The 21,358-nt window shown below is 51.2% G+C and overlaps 1 protein-coding gene across 2 annotated transcripts in view; it reads left to right on the top strand.

Moving 5' to 3' along the window:
- RGS3 (regulator of G protein signaling 3) overlaps positions 1 to 21,358 on the top strand; it is a 67,646-nt gene that overhangs the window by 15,207 nt on the left and 31,081 nt on the right. The window contains exons 13-16 of one of the 2 annotated variants that reach the window (XM_068413788.1): positions 2,917 to 3,107; positions 4,795 to 4,878; positions 12,635 to 12,752; positions 18,744 to 18,784. In XM_068413788.1, coding sequence (XP_068269889.1) covers positions 2,917 to 3,107; positions 4,795 to 4,878; positions 12,635 to 12,752; positions 18,744 to 18,784 — 434 coding nt within the window. The remainder of the gene's footprint in view (positions 1 to 2,916; positions 3,108 to 4,794; positions 4,879 to 12,634; positions 12,753 to 18,743; positions 18,785 to 21,358) is intronic. The other variant, XM_068413789.1, reaches the window with a different exon arrangement.

Below are 21,358 nucleotides of genomic sequence, written 5' to 3'. Positions count from 1 at the left end.
GCAAGCAGTAAACAGCAGGTCTGGCTTGCCAACAGAGCTCTGGCTCTGCTGGCGTTTGTCTGAACGTGAATGCGCTGTTTCCTAACACTTAATGGAATATGTAATGTTGGGTAGGTTTGTATATTTGCTTTGGACGAGACCTTATCTGCTCTGAGCCATGTTCAGAAGTGGTTTGGCTCATTCCTGCTTGGGAAGGTTATGTGTATCTGTTACAGTGCAAAGGCAGAAGCTGCGGTGCTGAAAGCTGCTGGGGTGGCCCTGGGGCTGGGTGGCTGGAGGGAGGGGTGCTGGGGGGTCTCTGCTGGGACAGCCCTCTAGCAGGGGCCTGCCGGAGGGTTTGCTCATACGTGTTCCTGAGACATCGCTGTGGGGGAGGATCCTGCGCTCACACTCCAGTTTCTCACCTGGATCTGTTAAAATTCAAGTGGAAAGTTCTGCCTGCTGGACCCGAGCTGGTTTGGTTCATCAGCTTTGGGGCAGAGGGAGGAAATACTTGAGTTCTTCAGTGGGACTTCTTTTGAAGAAGACATGAATTTTTGGTAAGAGACATGTTCAGTTGGAGTTGTTGCCTGCAAATTTCAGGACAGAGCACAGATTGCTGGTGTGCAGCGGGACATGGTCTGGGGATAATCAGGACAGAGCACAGATTGCTGGTGTGCAGCGGGACATGGTCTGGGGATAAGGGCTCTTGGGGAGCATGAACCTGTCTCCCTTCTGTCCCTAGCATGGTGGGTCCATCGCAGCAGCAGCGGGGAGTTTGTGTATGGCAGGAGAGATGTGCCCTGTGGGCCTGGGTGTGTCAGGGGTGGCCAAAACTGTACGCTGGGGTCACCAGAGAACACTGAGGCCCTTGGGCCTAATGGATTAATGTCATTAATAGGAAATATTTCACAGCTGCTCCCTGCTCAGCAGCCCTGCTGTCCCAGCACACCTGAGAGCAGAGCAGCCCGGCGGGCAGCAGCTCCTTTCTGGCTCTGGTCCCATGTGTTGGTCTCATCCTGGCTCCATGTGATGGGTCTGGGGAGGAGGACGTGTAAAACTGTCCCAGCCAGGTGTGTGTACAGGCACCGGCTCCCAGCTGTCTGTGATGCTCTCACCTCATTGTGCTGGTGCTAAGAAAGTTGTAGTTTCTATCCAGGCAAAGCATCTTCCGAGCACCCCATGTCCTGTGCCTGTGCTCACGAGACAAAATGCTGGTGGGAGCTTGCTGGGTGTATTCAAAGACATTCTTCTGGGCTGGGAGGAAAGAGCTTAGAAATCCAATAGGAGAAGGAATGACTCGCCCTTGCAACAGCTAGCAGGGAACAATGATAATTGTTGATAATTATCAATAACGCTTTTAATCACAGGATTATCAATTACATTAGAGATTCTGGGACTGGTTTGACATACCACCTAATGTCTCCTGGCCTCTGGCGATGCAGACTGGCAGGTGTGGGGCGGCTGCAGGAACTGGTGTTGGCTTGTTGGGAAAATTAGTTCTGCTTGACCGGCTGAGGTGGGAGGCTGCAAAGGAAAGCTGCTGTGTAATCCCTCTTTTGAATGAGGAGAACAGCTTTCTGCGATGAAGAGGGACAGAGTGAAAAACCAGTCAGGCTGCTCGGACTTCTGCCAGCGCTGAAATGTAATGCTGAAAGACAGTGGATGATGTTGTGCAAGCCTCATGCAACATGAGGTCATCCTTCATCAATCCACCCCCATGTCTGAGTAACCATCACATCCCTGGGAGCGATTAGGAAAGGCATGGATTGATCCTGTGCACAGGAATGTGTTTATCACTCTTGTCCCTTTCTCTGACACCTCCAATCTTAATAGCTTCTAAAAACTGGGATTAACGCACCACCCCATGCACTTTGCTAACTCCTGTGCCTAGAATCCAGAGCAGGCAGGACTTGTGTGGATAAAAATGTCCCAAGGTTTAAATTTCCAGTGGTGTTTTTTTTGTGTTTTTTTTTTTTTCCCCTGCCCTGAGTTGGTTTTCCACAGAAGTTTTTCCCTTCCCTGGAAGGGGAAGGGTCATAGTTCAGTGGTGCAGGCAGGTATTCCCTGATGGTGAAACCTCCTTGGTGCTCCTGTGACTCAAGAATGACCATTTGAAGTCATGTTTGGCGTTGTTCATAGAATCATATCACAGACTGGTTTGGGTTGGAAGGGACCTTGAAGACCATCTAGTTCCAACCCCCCTGCCACAGGCAGGGACACCTTCCACTAGACCAGGTTGCTCCAAGCCCCATCCAACCTGGCCTTGAACACTGCCAGGGAGGGGGCAGCCACAGCTTCTCTGGGCAACCTGGGCCAATGTCTCACCACCCTCACAGCAAAGAATTTCTTCCTCATATCTTATCTCAATCTCCCCTCTTCCAGTTTAAAACCATTACCCTTGTCCTATCACTACATGCCTTGGTTCTGTATTTCTTATTTCATACTTTCAGTACTGCATGGGGAGGTGCATGTAACAACAGTACCACATCTCTTCCTCCAAAGTGCTGTATTCATAAATTGTGCGGAAGGCAGCATACACCCAAACAGAGACAGACGTGCTGGCCTGCAGCTGAGCTTGCTGTGACTTCCTTGGGTTTTTGTTTGTACGTACATAGATGTGTTTGTGCTGCTGGTGTGATCCAGTTAAGTCCTTGGTCCAGCAAGCGAGTAGCTCTTGATTGAGCAGAAATGTCAAGGGGCATCTCATTTTGCATTAGGAAGCATGAAGTCAGTGCTGTTTATTTCACGAATCCCTAGGAAACTTTGATAGCAGAGTGATAAATGTCCCTGCAGCTCTCGGCTCCAGCTATTCCCCTTAGGCTCTACGTGCCCTCCTCCAGCCTGTGAGAGCAGAACCGAGCTGGCAGCGTGCAGCAGCTCTGCGGGAGCTCTCTTCTGAGTCTGTGTTTCTTTCTGCTTCCTCTGTTGGCCTAGGAAATGCAGGTAAAGGGAAATCGCACGTGGGGTCTGGGAGAAAATCCAGGCTGATGAAGACTGTGCAGACGATGAAGAACTACGGGAACTACCAGAACTGTACCATAGTGAGGCCACACATCCCGCACTCCAGCTACGGCACGTATGTGACGCTGGCTCCCAAAGTGCTGGTGTTTCCAGTCTTTGTGCAGGTAAGCGCAGCTGGAAGCGAGCTGTTACAGATCTAATGCGATCGGTGCCCAGCACAGCAGGTTTTGTCTGAGCTTGCTGCTGTATGTTGGGTCCAGGCTGTCATGCAAGGTGGATATATTTCCCAGCAGTAAATACCATGAATGCATGGATCCCCTGTCATCCTCAGCTTTCTAGAGCTGGCTGTACTCAGCACAGGGCTGGCTATCTGATCAAAGGGAATTGTGTCCTGCCCAAGCAATTCTCTGTTGGAGTTTTTTCCCTTTTCAGCTTTCAAATCTGGTCCTGGGGTCCTTGCTCGAGTCAGAAGGTGTCCCAGCTTCTGGGCTTCAGTAACCAACTTTGCATAATTGAAAATCAAATGATTTCTTCCCATGGGCTCTTTATGCTGTTAATTATAGTGTGCAAACAAAGGCTTTTTTGGTTTAACTGGTGGCCAGCACTAAAATAATGGGCAAGGATCCAGAGCAGTAATGGCTTAACAGAGGATGTTCTTGCTCCCCAGTTGCATAAATAATTTTCTTAAAATTTAGCCTTGAATTTGGTGGTAGTAGCTCTAACTACCTCTGTGTCTTCCATTTTGTCATTTCTATGGCCAGAACCCCAGAAAACCTCATCTGATCCTGTGTATTTAAGTACATTACTGATGAGTACCTTCACCTCTGAGGCTGTGGGGACCCATCCGTCCTCCCCTGCCAGCAGCAATGACACTGTCATGTCAGCCCAGACTGATTTCCTTTGGGCTGAAACCCACGATCTGTGTTGTCTGTCGCTCTGGCCTGAGCCAGCGGACTGCCTGGGGGGCAAATGTGGGGCTGGGCTGGTGCTGGGGGGAGGCTTATGCTCACCTCCATCCTCCCTGACAGCACCCGGCTGGCTGTTCACGTTAGCACCAGCGCATTCACCAGCCCACTGTGTGCACAGTTTGCCTTTTGGTAGGAACACAACTGGCACATCTGGCTCTTTACTCCCAAAACTTGTGTCTTGATCGAGTCTGGGGTGTTTCTGCCACTTCAGGAACTGTTTTTTACGCTTCGCGCTGTCTCATACTGCACGGCCCCGTGCAGGTACCCTGTGTGCCTGCTGGCAGTGCTGCTCAGGGGGATTGTCCTGGGCTGGTTTTGTAGGGTTTGTTCTGCAGTCAGGACAACTGAACCCATCCTGTTCTTCCCCAGCATTAAAGAGAGCAGGCGCTGACTGGGGAGCTGAGCGTGCAGAGCGGCGTGAGGAAGGGCAGCCGCTTTGGAGTCGCTTTAACCGACTGCGAGAGTAATCCATAAGATCATGTAGCAAATATTCTTGTCTGAGGGCCGTGAGAACCTGACGTGCCACCATTGTGGTTGTGTTTCCTGCTAAAAAGCACCCATAACCAAGCCCGTGCCGTGCGGAACAGTTAACGTACGAAGAGGCAAGCGGCTGATTGTCTTTTTATAGACGGCTTTGACGTAGGTGTTAAGTATGAGGCTTTCTTTTTATCGTGTCACTGGACTGCAGACTTTCTGTCCTTTTGAGCACAGTGTGGGGTGGCTTCTCCCTGAATGAGTTACAGCTTAAAGCAGAGACAAAGTGGGTTTGGTGGGCGGAAAGTTTTTCTGGCAAACCACACTTCCAGTGGAAGGTTTGACTGTTCTTTCTTTCTCTTTTTTTTTCTTTTTTTTTTTTTTTTTTTCCCCCTCCTTTCAAACGTAGCCCCTAGATCTTTGCAACCCAGCCCGGACTCTGCTTCTGTCAGAGGAGCTGCTGCTTCACGAGAGCAGAAGCAGGACTATACAGGTAAGACTCTTTCCATGCTGTCTGAACTTTCTAAACATGTTCTTTTGCAGTCTTATATAGTAGATTGATAAGGGAAATGTTTTATTGTGCAGTACTTGTATTAATATATGATATATGGAAAAGCTTGTGGTTGGTTTATCATGGGATAAACTAAATATCAAAACTATTCTCTGCTAGAAATCATCTTTTTTCCTCGTCTTCCTTCGTGCTCACAAAGGAGAAACTGCGCGTGGCAAACGCGTGCCAGTTACAGCCCGGCAGCCAAGGCCACCGGCACACTCAGAAAGAGGGAGTTTAAGGATATTTTGTGCCAGGTTAGAGAACGAGACAGAGAACTTGTTACGGGGTTTTCAGAAATTTAGTTCCTGAAACAGGCCACATGTCCAAATTCCTCTCTTTTTTTCTTACTCCAGCTTCTTTTCTGCAATGTTATTGGAGGGGTGTTAAAAATCTGGGGAAACAACTAAGCTTTGGCTGCACGCTGAACCTGTGTATGTGACAGCTTTCAACATCCAAACTGGCGGAGTTTGGAAGTGTTGGTAACATTTGCTGCTGCCTTTACTTGCATCCAACTGTAAAGTCTGCAAATTTGGGACAGAGGAAGCGGCAGCAGGGAGAGCTGAAGGGACTAGTGCTGAAGGAAACTGCCGTTTCTTTTGGGGCATTTTCAGAGAATCTCACCACTGTACAGAAGCATTTTGTTTTGAATTTAATCAGAGTGAACAATGTGTCATCTTCCCAGAGCCATAGAGGAATTTTTACTTGACTAATCTTAGTTCCTGGGTAACACCTTCTGGGTGGCCAACAGCAGAATACGTTGTACAGACACGTCACATCGCTGGCCTGTACAAAACAGTACAAGATTGTGTTAAGTGACTCCTCTTTCTTTCTGGTTTTCAACATGTAATTCGTCCCTTGCTTTGACTTGAGTCACTATTTTTTTTTTTCTTTCTGCCAAAGTACATGAAAAATCGCATGAGTCATTAGGAAACTTGTCACTGATCTGTAAATAAAATTCTTCCCCTGTCTTCCCTGCTGTTCTTTGCTGCTCAGGATCTTCTGGGCACTGGGATGAATGAAAATCAGGTGAACACATGGCTGTGTAGCACAGCTGTGCTGCGATGGCTTGGAAATATGGTGGCCAGCCTGAAGTCAGGATGCTTCTCCTGGGTGGTTTAGAGTCGCTTGCTTTCAGGTCAGATTCAGAGGTCTGTAGTAGCAGCCAAATTTGGAATAATTATGAATAACTAATGCCGTTTGCAGCCTGGGTGGAGCATGTGTGTGTATGGGGGTGTTCATATTTAGATGATGGAGAGCCTCAGGATGAGCATGTTTGGAGGAGGTGTGCTGCTCTGTCTCCAAATGGCCATGTTAGCCATTTCAGAGACCCAGCTGTGGGCAGGATCAGGAGGAAGATGTCCCAGGGAAAGGAATCTGTTTGCTTATGATGCCCTAAGGATGATCATGAGGCTGAAAGAGGATTTCCCAGTTGGAGCTGCTGCCAGGAAAAGGCAGGATGCTGTACGCTGGCCAGGAACGTGAGACAGCGTTTGGGAATGATGGTGCCTTGAGGCTGTGATGTCTGTGTAAACCTGGCAGAGGGGCAAGGCAAGAGGCTGTGACTAAGCGTAGGGAAAAAATAGAGGCAGTGAATGGGAACAAGCATGCGGTAGCATCTGCTTTGGAAGGCAGGAGTCTTTCCGTTGGTGTGAACCCAGGTGTGGTGCTGAGCCCCATGTTGCCAGGAGCTGATAGTTGTAGGTAGAACATCAGGGCATCAGCCATGTCCCTGGCGAAGGGCTTTCCCAGGTCTGCAGTGTGTCACAGGGTCACAGCAGGCTTTGCAGAGCTTCAAGGAATTGGTGGAGGTCTCTCTGGAAAGCCAGAGACTGCCTTTCTCCAGTGGAGCAAGGGTGTCTGCTTTGGTCCTATGGGCTGGGAGATAAGGGAACCTAAACTTCTGAAGCCAGGAAGACCTAAAATGGCCTGGATGCAACAGAGTTTCCCCTGGTACAGAAGGGCTGTGACTTCTCTTTTTGCTGGACTTGAGTTCCTTCCCTCTCCAGCTTTTCTCTGCTGCCCGAACAGGCTGTCTTGTTTCCTATCAGTCCTTTCTTCCTTGCTCCATGTGGTTTTCCATTTCCCCACTGCTCCTCCCACCCAGCCTCTCTCAAACTGGACCATTGCTCCTGTGGTTTGCAGGCCTGTTTTCTGCATGTTATTCAGCTTTGGCTAAGTGGCTTGAGAGAGGAAAGCCCAGGTGCAGGGGCTGGAGATGGAGGTCCTGGTTTTTTTTTGTTGTTGTTGTTTGTTTGTTTGTTTTTTAAAAAAAACCACAGAATCTTTTCCCCTTGGCAGTTTCCACGTCAGATGCTGCATCCTCCTCACTGAGTAAACTCCCCCATCTCTTGAAGGAGTCAACCTATCTCTCTGGAGACTTGCCAGTATCTGTCCTTTCCCTGACCCTACCTCTGGGGCAATCCTTGTGCAGGCCTTAATCACATCCTGTCTAGACTTTGTTGCAGTTCCCGCTTTTATGGTCTTCTGAAATCCCTCCAGCCTGCGGAGTGCCAGAGGAACCAGCATGATGCAAGCGATTGCGCACAAGGTGTTAAACGTGGGCTTTGTCCTTTTAGGTCCATCTCTAATATACCTGGAGGCAACTTTCCAAAGCCCTGAGATACCTTCACAGCATGGGCCATGCTCACCTCCTTCTCAGCTCTCTTTTCTGCCATCCTGGCAGGGTCTGCAGGTCAGGACGGTCCTCCCTTGAACTCTGAAAGTCCCCAGCTCTGCCAGGAGTCTGGAGGACATGGACAGGCATGCCCAGGCTTTATGCTCTTCTCTGCAGGGCAAGAGGCTTTTCTCTCTCATCCCAAGTGTTGTACTGCAAGTTCCCAGCGCTCCTGGCCTGGGACAGGGTTGCTAGCTCCCTGTTTCAGTGGGTGGCTGAGTCTGGCTGACGCAGTGGGTTGACCAAAACCCTGCTCCCTGGCACAGATGTTTCAAGATCTTGTTTTCAGCCTTTTTTAGACACTCTCATTTGGGTGAGAATACCAGAAACCTGCACTTACCTCTTCCCTTCACTACACTAGTTCTACTTGCTCTGTCCCCACTTCTTTACTGCCTCTTGATATCCTTCTCTTCCTCATTTTTATACCGCTTCCCCGTCTGCACAGCCACTGCTTAAACTAGTGTTTGAGGCATAGGTGCATGACCCCTTGAGGTCTTCAGTGCCTGCTCTCACCCGATGTTCATGATAGAAGGATATTTGATTCAGTTAAACCACAGTGAGGTTCAAGGTTGACAGCTAAAGCCTTCACCATGGGTCTCCTTTTGCCAGGTGTGGTGGTGTATCTTCATCAGTCTGGCTGAGCCTATAAACTCCTTCCTGAGTGAATAAATTCCTTGCCAATAATCTTGACAGAAAAAAAAAATGTGTGAGGTGGTAAAAGAGTGTAAATGCATTGTGGGTGAAGAGACTGCTGAGAAGTCTCAGAGTTGGTGCATTCAATATGGATACATGCAGAAGTAACCATCCAGGAGTGAAGGAGCAGGTCGTGCTTAGAGAGTTAGGGCTGTAGCATGGAAAGCAATGACTTAAAGGCTTTGGTGTATCCCTGAAGGGGATGGTGAAGTTTCCCTGGCCCGGGAAGTTCATGCCCATCTCCAAAGTGCCATGACTGTGTCTGCACCTACCCCACCAGCAAAGCCTAGACTGCATCCCTCTCTAGACCGGGGCTCAGCTGACTGAGATGCTAATGTACGAAGCTGTGGTAACTGCATTACTTCTTATCACGTCCTATTGCTCTGGTCTGTCTGAAAACTGAGTAACTGCCAGTGCAAAGCTGTAGCCAAGAAAGCTGTGACTTTGAAGCACATGATTGGGGAGCACTGGATAGAAGTGACTGGGTGATGTCACCCTGCATGTGGGGAGCTGCATCATTCTTGGTCTGATGGGTCCAACAGTGATGACTGCTTCATAGAGGATGCTGGGAATTTGGATGGACTCACAAGAGAGCTGCAAGGATAAGTCAAAATCTGAAAAAACAGAGGAAGATTAAGGAAGCTTCATCCATTTAGCTCAACTGAATGAATGGGGACACATGAACTGTGCAGATACAACCCTCATACTGGTATCACTGGACTTTCTCTTTGGGGTTTCACCCTGTTCTTCCCAAGAAGAATCCAGTACTGGTAAATAGAAAATGTGCGTGGCTCAGTCCTAGGGGTGGATACTTGTCTTAAGAGCTCCCCACCAAGGATTATAGGATTTCTCTAGCCAGCCATAGGCAGTGTTCTCTGGCCAGCAATGCAGGGGATCATCACCATGTTCTCCTTTGGCATCTGAAAGCTCTATCATAGAAGTCCTGCCTCTGCTTCCCTTTGCTTCCTCAGCTCCCTGTTTTGCTGGGCATGGCTATGAGACTGTTACCAGAGAGAAAGAGGGGGATGTCTCAGAAAGCATCCACTGGCTCAGGCTTTTCCTGCCGAGCACTGGGACAAGCAGGCAGGGTTTGCACTGATCCATCGTGGTGTGTCTGCTGATGCACTGCTCCAGTTGCAATGTGCACACTCCTCCCTGCTGTGTAACCCAGGTGTCAGTGGCTCTCTGCACAGGTGAGCAGGAAAGGACAGGGTTGGGAGGAGAGTTAACTATTCTTAAGCTTGAAGGTGAAGGTACTTTGGCTGCAACGCTTCATTTCTGGGCACCTTTTCATAATGTTTTTGTTACTGTATTTTTCTTTACAAGGTGTGGTTATTGCTTACCCCTTCCTGCAGTGGGGCTCTGTAGCAGTCCCAGTGTTGATCTCCTGCTCTCATCTTGGGGAGACACAGTAGCCCACTGCTTTCCACCTTCCTCCCTGGCTTTCATTTTCTATTGGTTTCTTTCAGGAAACACTTTAAATGTGCCCCTTGCTTCTGTAACAATGTTTTTCCCAGTTATATTCTGTAGTTAAATCTATCAGCAGAAGAGGCTTTGCTGTTTGCCTTGGTGCTGAGCACACCCAGATGAACAGTGTCTGAGACATCAGTGTCAGGCTCTACGAACATTTTTTTTTTTTTTTTCCCCTGTAAAATCTATTCACATCCCCCTAAAAGGTCTGTGTGACAACTGCCATGTGACCTTGATCACTCCAGTAATAACACAGGTGTGTCTTGCTGTCTTCAGAGGAGTCCTTACATCATGCTGGTGGTTTTATTCCTGATTTTGGGGTAGGAAATTAGTTCTGGGAAATACACAAAGACACTCTGACTCTCCAGGGAGCAGCTCTGGTGGATTCTGTGTCTTGCCTGGATAAATTCCAGGCGCTGTGTTTCTTTTTTTGTTTGCTCTTTTGCTTTTATGAGCCCTGTGATTTTTCATGGTAGATACTAGAACTGTTTGCAAAGGGCTGTTAGAAACATGTTCCAGCTTGTCAGCAGTGTGATGGCAACCCTAGGCAGAGCTCCAGAGCGTTCACTCCAGCCCTCCCCTCTTATATCTGCTGGCTGCTGCCTTAGGGTCATCCATGATTCTAGTTTCCCGTGCTCAGCTCTTCAGATGGGGTAAGTGCTCTGCCCCTGGGCAGCTCTGGCTGTGTGGGTGGAAGGGACACCCTCGTTATCTCTCCCCAGCGAGGAGCAGAGGGATCTCTGTAAACCATTTTGTGTGGAGCTGCTCTAAAATCAAGTGTCTTCCTGGAAGCAGAATCTAATAGAGATGTTCGTACCTAACCCACACTGGCTGCGCTTCCGTCTTCTCTGCATCCTGAATTCAGTCAGTCCCATCTTCCCATAAAAGCACAACGTTACCTGAAAATACTTTTCATGTATTTCTGTTTCCATGATTCCCTGTTTAAATCTGCTTGGTTTTGAAGTGAATTTTTTTTTTCCTGCTGATCCTTCTAATCTTTTTCTACCCTTTAAACTTCCATGTATATTAGGTCTTCATTTTCTTTCATGACCACTTGCTGATCATGCTTTTATCTCCTTCACTTTGCTTGAGTTACTATTCTCAAAATCCCTGAACATCTCTTCTTTGAGGCTGAGGGACCTGGGATGGCACCAGACAAGTCCCAGACAAGTTCCCTTTTGGAACAAGATGGGCACGGGAGAAGGTTTATAGTGCAGTTTGTACTTTGTTATTCCTTATGTTAATAATAAGGTCAGAAGTAATGAAGAGGGTGAATGTGGGCACTAGGCCAACAGTGTGTTGAGAGCAGAGGAAGGGATTTTCCAAATAATGCAGAGAAAAACAGACACTCCCTGGTTTCATTGACAATTAAAGCTACACCAGTAGCTTTGTGCTTATTAAGAATCCCACAAAACTGAATTTGCACAGCAAGGAGAAGTCTTGTGGCAAGGGCTTGATTTTCTTCGTTTCAAAGCCAGTTGCTGCTGCCCTGACGTGAGACTTGCCACCGTGTGATAAACTGTTGCCCAGCTCGTCCTCCTCCTGACACGTGTCCCTCAGCCGCCGGGCACGGAGACGAATTGTACTGGCAGCGCGTCCCCGTAAACAGTGACTCAGTCCCTGTCCGGAGCAAAGTCACCTCTCAAAGGGTGATTTGGTGGTGGCAGCAGTGGCAGCTCCCAGTAAGCCCCTGGGATACCGGGTTGTTTTCTGCTTTTGCAAAAGGCTTGCTAAGAGGCCACAAAACCTTCATTGCTGTTGCTCAGTGTTGCAAAGCAGCTTTCCCTTTGCTGGGGGGGTTTTGGGGAGCATCCCAAGGGGCGGTTAAAAGCAGCCACGTGCTCGCATGCTGCGTCCTGCGCTGAGAGCAGTGCATGGATTGGCAGCGTGCAGAAGGTCTGGCATCCAGTATGCCCAGTGGCACATTGCAGCCGCTTCCTGGTATCTTCTGGGTTTTGCTGCATGCCCCCAAGTTCTGCTGGAGAGCAGGACAGGCTCAAACCTGGGCTACTGGCATAGTGATTGCACCAAGCTACTCAGCCTCAGTAGGCTTCTGGGTCAAGGATCTGCAGTACAGTGGAGAAGCTCATTCTTCTTATTTTAAAGATGACACTAATTGCACTGATTGAACTAGGGACCTCAGGTAAGAGCTGGAAGCAGAACAAAATCTGCCTTTTGGTGTGTGAGCATTTACCTCTGCTCTGGAGCATTTACTGCTCCCAGCTTCTGGGACACCTGAGTCACTGCTCAAGCACAGAGCTGGGCAGGCGCTCGGTTCAGTGTTTGCTTTGCACCCGTCAGCGTGGTTTAAAGGTGTCAAGCTTGTTCCCTGCAACTGCTCTTGCAGGTTCTGTTGTTGTAAAAGCCAAACTGTTATTTTCTCAAAGGGAGCAAAACGGGGCATGCAAAGGCTGAGAACAGTGAGAAGCTCCTTTGTGAGCATGTTCAGGGAGATCGAATTTGCTTTTAGGTTGCAACTTCTACAGTGTGCTGGGATTAGTCAGCAACTTATTCCCTCCTCCTGCTCCTCTGATTTATAACTTATGTAAATGGGAAGTGACATGAGAGAGCAGAGAGGGTGTGTTTGTGTGGCGTTAAACTGTCGGACAGGTTTATTCCTTTTGTCCCGGGACTCTGCAAACCTCGGTAGGTGGCTGCCAAGCGGGGGGAGCCTCATCCAGAGCTTGCTGGGAGCACCCCGAGGGGTGTAGCAGCAATCGGCCCCTTGGTGAAGAGGTGCCTGGGCTGCCTGTCATGGCTGGTGTGTCTCCACAGGGTAGAGGACCTTTCCAGGACACTAGCTCAGTGCCAAGAGATTGTTTCCTTATAGCGTCATCTTTGCTGCTCTTGTGCTTCCAGGTGACCCTCTTTGTCTACTCCGACTTGCTGCTCTTCACCAAGGAGGACGAGCCTGGGCGCTGCAACGTGCTGAGGAACCCTCTCTACCTGCAGAGTGTCAAGCTCCAGGAGGGTGAGTGTCTGCAGCAGTAGTTGGAGACATTTGGGATGTTTTCTGGGTCACTAGCTTTAATGGTTTCTGGCCAGCAGCAGGATAGCACCCCACTGTCCCATTGCTTCCAGTGTGTAACAGCACCATCCAACTGGTGCTGCTAGATCATCCTTCCTTGGGGTGCAGGGCCAGCATCACCCTTCCTGTCCCTTCATTAACCCAATACCCGGGAGCTCCATCTCCTGGGACACATCAGGGGCACTCAGCACCACTTCCCAGGGCTTTTTGGTGTGTGTCTCAGGGATTTGGGGCTGGCATTCCCCAGGGTCTCGCTGTGCTGGGCTGTTCCCCTTGCTGGCGTTACACTGCCTATAGCAGGGGCTTGCCAAGGCTGAGACAGGGAAGTGAAGTCTTGAGGTTTCCCCCATGGTGCCTTGAGAGAGTTCAGAGGTTGTCTCTAAGGGAATCTGGCTAAGCCCTACTGACCTTTACTTTGCTACTTCTCCCTTCAGCCGCCCACGGCTTCCCCCTGTGCTAGCACCCCTCCCCCATGCACACCCCATTGCTGAGGAAAGAGCAAACCCTGGCCTCGGTGAGAGGCTGTGAACCATGCCCGTGCTCTCGTCACCTGGGCTGGGCTTTCACATCCAGCTGAAGGCTCAGGGAGGGCTTGTAGATCAGGGGGATGACTTGAAATCAGTTATTTCAAGTTAAAATGCTGAGGCTGTACAAAAGATGGCCTTTAGCTACTCAGGGTCAGAAGAGGAACAAATGAATTGCTCTACCACATCCTATTTGCTACAGTGGAGCCACTTCTTGGCCCTGGGCCCAGTACCACCTTGTTACTTCTTTGGTGCAGTTGCTTTTTGGATACAGGCTTGTTTTGTGTACAGTCGCCCGACTGCGTCAGCGTGGGGCTGATGCCTTGAGTGCTCCTCGAGCCCAGGCAGTGGGTGTCACTGGACTGGGACCCCACGTGGGAAATCCTGATGAGATATAAAGAAAACTTTTCTGTGGTGAGGTTGGTCAAGTAGTAAGTTGCTCAGAGAGGCTGTGGGATCTCCATCCCTGAAGGTGTTAAGGACTCAGCTGGGCACGCCCTGAGTGCCCTTATCCGGGTGCTTTGGACAGGGCCTTGGACTAGAGACCATAGAGGGGGCCTTTCCATCCTGAATTACTCTGTAACTGTATGAGCTGGTGTCTTTATGCAGTCCCATGGCCATGACCAAAAGGGATTAATCCAGATCTGGGCTGCTTCTCCAAAGGGATCATTTGTTGGATGAATTTTGCCATGTCCCATGACTTTCCCCAGCTGAGCTTTGAGCTCTGTGGATGAGCTGCATCTCTCCACATGCCCCACATTGTTGTGAGCCTCAGTGCTGGGGATGTGCAGTGCTGTGTCGGACACTGCAGGCTGCCCTTCTGTTGTTATTTCCCATTTCCAACAATCTTTCTGCTCCCAGGTTTGTGATCTATTTGGTAGGGGCAGAAACACAGCGAGGAATACAGGGCACCACGACGCGAGCCATTTAGAAAAGCCATTGAAGCTTCGCTGGGTTTGTTGAGTTCTCAGTGCTGCTTATTTCTAAGAAATGGACAAAAGACATTGTTCCTCGTCAAAGTGCTTGTTGGTCAGTGTCCGCTCCTGGAGCACGTGCGTGTGCCACCCCTGGCTGCTCTCAAAGGCTGTGGGATAACCCTGCTCTTGTTCACCTCCTTGAAGAAATTGGCTTCCCCAGTGCTGGTCCTGGCTCCGTACACAAAGGTCTGTTTGCAGCTCGGTGCAGGAATGTGCCTCCTAGCCTGGGGCAGAGTGGTTGGATTTCGTGAGAGGTTTTCTGCCACTTCTGGCTGGATCGCATCTGGAATAGCTTCACAAGCCCCTCCAAAGGCGATGTTTGTCTCTGCAGCGCTGAACCACCCCTTGTACGCCGGGAATCCAGCACGGTCGGCTTTCAGGCAGCTCACCCTCCTGGTTTGGGCAGGGCAGCTTCAAAGGCGGGTGGAACAAGCAAAAAGATGTCCGTCCCTTTTGGCAGGGATTTTCTGTTGGTCTCCTAAATAACTGAATGGCACATTAATAGGAACAGGCGTATTGCTGAGTATAACAATTGAGACATCTCCGGTGCACTGAAGACCATTGTGATGTTTCCTGTTTCTGCCGCTCGCTGCCCTGTGCGAAAGCAAATCAGTATAATCTGCTTTACAATGCTCTGTCTTCCTGCTTTAGAAGCCGAGCGTGGTTGATGAGCACCACACTGGCCAATGTTTCCAGTGCGACAGGGCTGGCTTCCTCACTAGATACTGTGGGAATTTCCACGCGAAGGTCGCCGCCTCGCTGGGATCCTGACCCCCATGGGAGGGTGTGCTTGGCTTTGGGACAGAGAAGAGCACTCCTGTTTTGCAGCCGGAATGAGGACCCCCAGGCTGTGAGCCCCATCCCCAGCCAGGTTCCTGCAAACAAAGACTTTTCATGTGCTGCTTTGCTGTCCCCACCATCCCAACCCACTGTGTCTTACCACTGCCCCCTCCGTGGCTTCTTCCTGCTGCCCCGAGGGTGCTAGGAGGCACCCAGGCCTTGCACCCTGCCACACCTCCATGGGGACATGTGCCACAGAGGGCAACAAGCTTGTCCCCTCTTGGGAGCCAGGTTTAAATGTGCACAACAGCCTTCCTCTCTCCCCATGCACCTGAGGCCCTGCTGCACCCCTCCTGTGAGCTCCTAGTTGGGTGCCCGATGCAGCCCCATCCTCGCTCAGCGTATGCGAGGGGCCAAGGAGGAGGGTGTCTGCCTTCACCATGGTCATTGCCATGGTCCCCTGGGCTGTGCAAGGAGGCTGTGGAAAGGAGCAGGACCATCTTCCTTCTTTTCCCATCTTTTTGACCAGAAGCCATTGGAACAGGCTGCCCAGGGCAGTGGTGGAGTCCCCATCCCTGGAGGGATTTAAAAGCCATGTAGATGTGGTGCTGAGGGGCATGGGTTAGTGGTGGCCTTGGCAGTGCTGGGTTAATGGCTGGACTCGGTGATCTTAAAGGTCCTTTCCAACCAAAACGATTCTGTGATTCTGTAAGCCCAGCGTGCACCATCCAACTCCTGTAGGCAACGGGGCTTTCCCTTGGGCTGCACGGGGAGGTGGGCAGAGCCAGGCCAGCGCTGAAAGCTGCTGTTGTGCCGGGAGCCGTGTAAACGCCTGCCCTGCGCGTCAGCATGGGTGCGCAGGACAAGGCTTGGCCATAGAGGGGGACGTGTCCCCACAAAACTCGCACCCTCCTCTTGTCTGTGCTGAGCCCACGCAGCAGCCCAGCCCTGGGGCAGGGACGGTTCAAGTCACTCTGAAAGACAAGCCAGTCCCCACACAACGCATCAGGAACCAAAATATCTTCAAGTGAGTTTTTTTTTTCTCCTGCTTATTTCCTTTTAGCGTTTCACTGAATTTCCCTGAGAGCATGCGCTGTTCAGCTGTCAGAAAAGGTGCAGACATAGTGCTAGGCTGGCTCCCTGCTGTGTGTGTCCCGTAGGCACTGGGCTGCTCGGCCCTGTGTAGGAGGGACAAGGGGACAGGAGCTGCTGGCAGTGGAGGTCGCTAACACCAAGATTCGTAGGTCAATGGAGAGGAATTTGGAAGGGAACTTAATTCTGATGGTTTGGGCATTGTCAGGATCACTCGTTACTGCAGAAGGAATAAAGAGAGGCCCAAGAGAAGTGGGGTCATTCCCAGGGCTGTTACACTCCGTCGTCACTTTTCTTTGAGGGTGCATGTCTCCAGAGGGTGCCTTGCTCCTCAGATCAGATGGGAAAGTCGGGTTGAAGCTCTTGAGGGGAAGTGGCTGGGACATGTTGGTCTTCTGCAATCTGCTTTGCAAGGCAGCCTGGAGAGCTTTGGTCATGGTGTAGGGAGGAGCAAAGCGCCCAGTTGAGAAAATGGGGTGTTTTTTGTACTGCTGACCACTTGGGATGCAGAAGCAACAGAAGAGGATGGTGGGACTTGTGGTGTGCCAGCAGCAGGCTCAGATCCTGCCTCCAAACCCTCCCTTAAGGGGAAAAGCACTGGCTGAGGGGCTCCTGTTGGAGGCTTTGGCTTAGCAAGGAAAATGCTCCCTGATGGTGCTGCTGGGATTTACAAAAGAGGGTGCTGGAAGAGCTCAGGCAGAGCCGTGGAGAGCAGTGAATGGTGCAGAGGTGAGACGTGGGCTCCTAGCCAGGCCTGTTCAGTGCGTGCTCTTGGGGCCCAGTGTTGCTCCCCTTCTGGCAGTGAAGAACTGGAAGGGCAGCGCTGGAGCCCTTTGGCTGGCAGCCCTGGGGCCAGGCTGCTTCCCTGACCCTCACATTGCCCAAGGTGGAGCAGACTGAAGCTTATGCAAACACACAAGGACTCAGCAGCTGAGAGGTCCACAGCAGCAATCCAGGTGGTGCTGGGCACCAGCAGCCATGGTGCCACAGTGTCCCGGTGTCCCCGTAGTGATGTCCCAGCCCGTATCCTGCAACGTGCGTTAGAAATGAAGCTGGCAGCGGAGGCAGGCCTGCGATCCCCCAACGGGCAGCTGCGAGAGAGATCCAGCAAACGGCTCCAGGCCGTGCACTTCTTCATGGGTTTCACATTGCCCGTGGAGTGACTCAAGAGGCATCTGAGCCCCTCAGTGGGTCACAGCTCTTATCTTGATGCTTGGGCTGCTGCCTGCGGCAGAAGAATTGCTTCCCTCTGGGGAACAGGGTGTTTCCACTGCTGTACGGAGCCTGTTGCCATCGTTAGCGCAGCTCAGGCTGTTGAAATGAAGCAGAGCTTGTGCTGACACCGCTCTGAATAGGATCTGCGGCCGTGCCCAGACTGCAGATCTGATCTCATGGCAGAGATAATGTCATTAGAAGGGTTATGAAAGCCGCAGCCCAGCGGTGCTGTGTGCTACCAAGGGTAAAGCTGGTGCAGGGCACGCTGGTGTGAAGGAGCGAGCTGGCCCCAGGAGATGGGATGTCCTGCTTCAGAGTTGAGGTGACCCTGTCCTGTGGCAGCTTTTCATGTCCTGCGAGGCTGATGTATGCCAGGAGCTGGCTTCCCTTGGGGCTGGGGACACTCGTGTCTCAGCAGCAGGGATCAAAGACCAGGACAGAACTTCAGGAATGCCTTTGTGTTGGGGACAGGGAATGCTAGGCCTGCAGGAACCAACCTGATGGAGCAGCTGGAGCGTGACATATCCCCTGGGATAGCTGGCAGCAAGATGGGGAGCTGAACTGGGCTGCTCCGTGACTTAGCAAGACATGGATCGCAATGTTGGTCATTGCATTGTCTCCAGCACTATCTTCTTTCCTGAAGCTGTGGAAGTGCAAGTCCCTTGGCCAGGTATCCTGAGTTGGTGCCACGGGGAGTTTGCCCTCAGGCCGATGGAGCAGGATGAGGTCTCCCCCCTGCCCCATGGCAGCTGCTTCCCATTGCCCTGGGATTCGGCTCCATCTCCTTGGACCACCGACCCCAACCACTGGCACTGATGGAGGCTGGGACAGACAGTGCTAGACAGAGCTACCACTAGCCTCACCAAGGGCTTGGGGTAAGAAGCTGGGAAGGAGCAAGGATGCAGGAACAGGAGCTGCTCTGGTTAGTCCTCCTGGGAGCAAAGCGTCCACAGAGGTAAGATGGGAGAGACCCGACCCTCGGGTGCAGGATGGCTGCGTGGGCACGGCAGGGCATCCGCAGCCCCCGGGAAGGAATCGGGCTGCACGTGCCACAGCAGGTCTGGCAGAAGAGCCTGTGTGTGGCCTCTGAGTGAAACAAACCTTCTTCCAAAAGGACAGACCCAAAGGGAATCCGTGACAGTGCAGTGAGTCCATGCAAGATGCCGTGCAATGCAGCCTGCCCGGCCCCTGCAGATGCAGCGTACATCACTCCAGATCACAGCCTGGTACTGTAGGATGACAACAATAAATATTCATTAAATGCTGTCTCTTAGCCAACTCCTCTGCCAGTGTCTCTGCTTGCAGAATTACAGTTGTAGCTTAATTTTGATCCTGTTTTTTCTTCTTTATAGGTTTGGAAGATCGGAAATTCTGCATCCTTTACCTCGCAGAGGTGAGTGGTGCTGTTTTCAAAATTAACTTTCTAGTGGGAGCTGAACATGTACTAACAACTCTGATCCTTTCTGCTGGGGCAAGGAGCACTGAACGGGCTGATTTTAACTTCCTTTTAAATTAATTTGCCAGAGGTCTGGAAAGGAGGCGTAACGACTGTAGCCAGAATCTATTAGTAGGAAGCTGCTAAAGGGAATCTGTGAACGGGGAGGCTGGGCAGCCCTGAGACAGGTTTGCTTTTCCCCTTCCGCCTGGGTGCAGTAGGTGGATCTTCCTCCACGCATCTCACTTTGGATTTATTTTGGGATTCTTTTGCCCGGGGGCAGATTTCCTTGCCAACTGTTTTGTCTTTATTTTTTAGGCATCTTATTTTTCTTGTCTTCAAGCACCCGGGTTTGATGCTCTCAAATAGAATAAGGAAGCTCAATCTAAAAGACATAATCATAGCTTTAAAATCGCGTGCGGCTGGTACGTGGTTAAATGCTCTAAACAGATTTACGATCGCTCAGACGTTGGCACGGTTACGTTTGTGTTGTGAAGCAGCCAAGGAGACTGCAAAATGGGTTCACGGTGACTGGACCTACCTCATCATTGAATGCTGCGGCTTTTATTTCCTTGTCGAGTGACTTTACTGTCTTCCTGGTTTCAAGGCCTTGTGTTTTCAGGGATGGAAATTTTGGATCTGGGAAAAAGCTCCCCAGGGCGCAGAGGAGAAAGGCAAACATTGCTCAGCAGCGCCGTGAGATAATAAGCTATTGTGAAAGTTGGATGAAAACATTCAGAATGAAAGTGGTTCACCTTGAGCGGCTGGGATTTGGGCCAAAGCACGACTCGCTGCGTAGCTGTGGGCTGACGGGTTCCCTCTCACGTTTCCCTCTTGTTCCGTCCTTGTCTCCTCTTTGTTTCTTCCTGGGGTGGTTGGGTGGAAGCTGCCTCCTCGGGGGTTTGCTCAGCACGTGTCCTGGTGTAACGTCAGCCCTGCGGGATGTCTCTGTACCTAGCTAATGCTGTGCTGTGACTCAGAACTGCTGTGATGGGCGTTTGTCAGAGACACCCCGACAGCGGGATGAGGAGCTCCTGCATTTTCTTGTACATTTGGAGCCTGATGTTTGGTTTAGAAGCTTTGGGCCCCTAAGTAGAAGTGACTGAAAGAGAACTGGCTGTGTTCCGTGAGGTCTTGGGAGGGGAAGACTCCTCTTGGTGCAGATGCAATGACGGGCTTAGCTTTCTTCTGATGGGCTTAAATGGCTCTCGCAGCTCTGGTGACTGAGGTCTGTGGCGTTCATCGCGGTTGGAGTGTAGTAGCTGTATAGAAAATGTGAAATGTTTGCTTTCCTATATGCATGCTCCCCCACAGAGGACAGTAGGCCTGGGCAGGCCATGATTATGGGATTCTGCAAACCCCTTCTTGTTCCCCCTGTCCGCCCGAGGTGTTTCGGAGCAGGTCGCAAGTGGAGCGGGAGCTTTCTGATCCGCAGTGACCGGCAGGCCTGCCATATGCCCCTACCCCAGGAGTGGCTGCTCACACCCTGTGCTGTGCCAGCCCATGGCTTTCAGGTGACATCAGGGCAGCCCCTGGCATCCTGCTGAGCAGGACATTCCCTCCTGGACCCCACAGTGTTGCTTTGAGGCTGGTGATCTACACCGAGCTAGGGAGATCAGGCTGACGTGAGATCTTCTTGTGGGTAGGTGTTGAGATGGTTCTCCAGCAGTGTGGGTTGGCTGGGCCTCTCCTGCAAGGAAGGGAAAAGGTGGCTTTTATGTGTCCACCATGAGTGGACAGCATGGATAGAAACAGCCAGCTTCAAGGCTAAGGGAGCAGTGCACTTCCAGCCATAAGTCTTGCCAGACTCTCCAGCAATGGGTAATTTTGGTTCACGAGGGGAAGCTGAGGCAGAGCGGGACGTGCCTGTGAGTCAGCAGCGAGTCGGGGCAGGTCGGTGCCCTCCTGACTTCCCCACGGCTGCTCTTCTGCGAAACGGTGACCTGCAATCCGGAGAGTGGGTGACCAGGCTGTGAGGACACGGGCTGGTGCTTAAAGCACGAGAGCAGAAAGCTCTTAGTTTTGCAGTGTGGGGGTTGTGTGGCTCAATGAAGTGTCCTCGGTGGAGGCAGACCTCAGGCGAACGGGGGCGGGCTCTTCTTAAATGATGGGGTGCTGTCGTGGGAGCCAGCCGGGGAGGATTTAAGCATCATCTTCCTGCAGGGAAGCTAAGAAGAGAGTCACCTTCAGGTCATCTCTATTTTCTTCTTTGCTTTCACTTTTCAGAAGCAAAGCTTTAGTTACAGGGTTGTGGGGGTGTCACCAGGAGGTTTTAAGTCCTGGCAGCCCACGGGAGGGAGGGGACGGTCCCTGTCAAAGGCATTCCTGCAGGCTGGCTGCACACAGAGGCATTGCGGGGGCTTGGATGCCTCGCTGGGCTGGTGGGAGCATCAGTTTGTGGTGTTAAGGTTATTTTTGCCGTGGGGTGGATTCAAGGCATGGCCTGCTGTCAAGTGAAAGCTGGGATTTGGGCCCAGTGGAGTGGCACTCTCATGTTGCAGCAGCACGTGGGGCTGGGGTGGGGGTCTCCAG

Source organism: Nyctibius grandis, chromosome 16 (genome assembly GCF_013368605.1).
Source record: "Nyctibius grandis isolate bNycGra1 chromosome 16, bNycGra1.pri, whole genome shotgun sequence".
NCBI classification, from domain to species: Eukaryota; Metazoa; Chordata; class Aves; order Nyctibiiformes; family Nyctibiidae; genus Nyctibius; species Nyctibius grandis.
The sequence above is the reverse complement of the archived record's forward strand: the minus strand, read 5'-3'. Positions and strand labels throughout refer to the sequence as shown.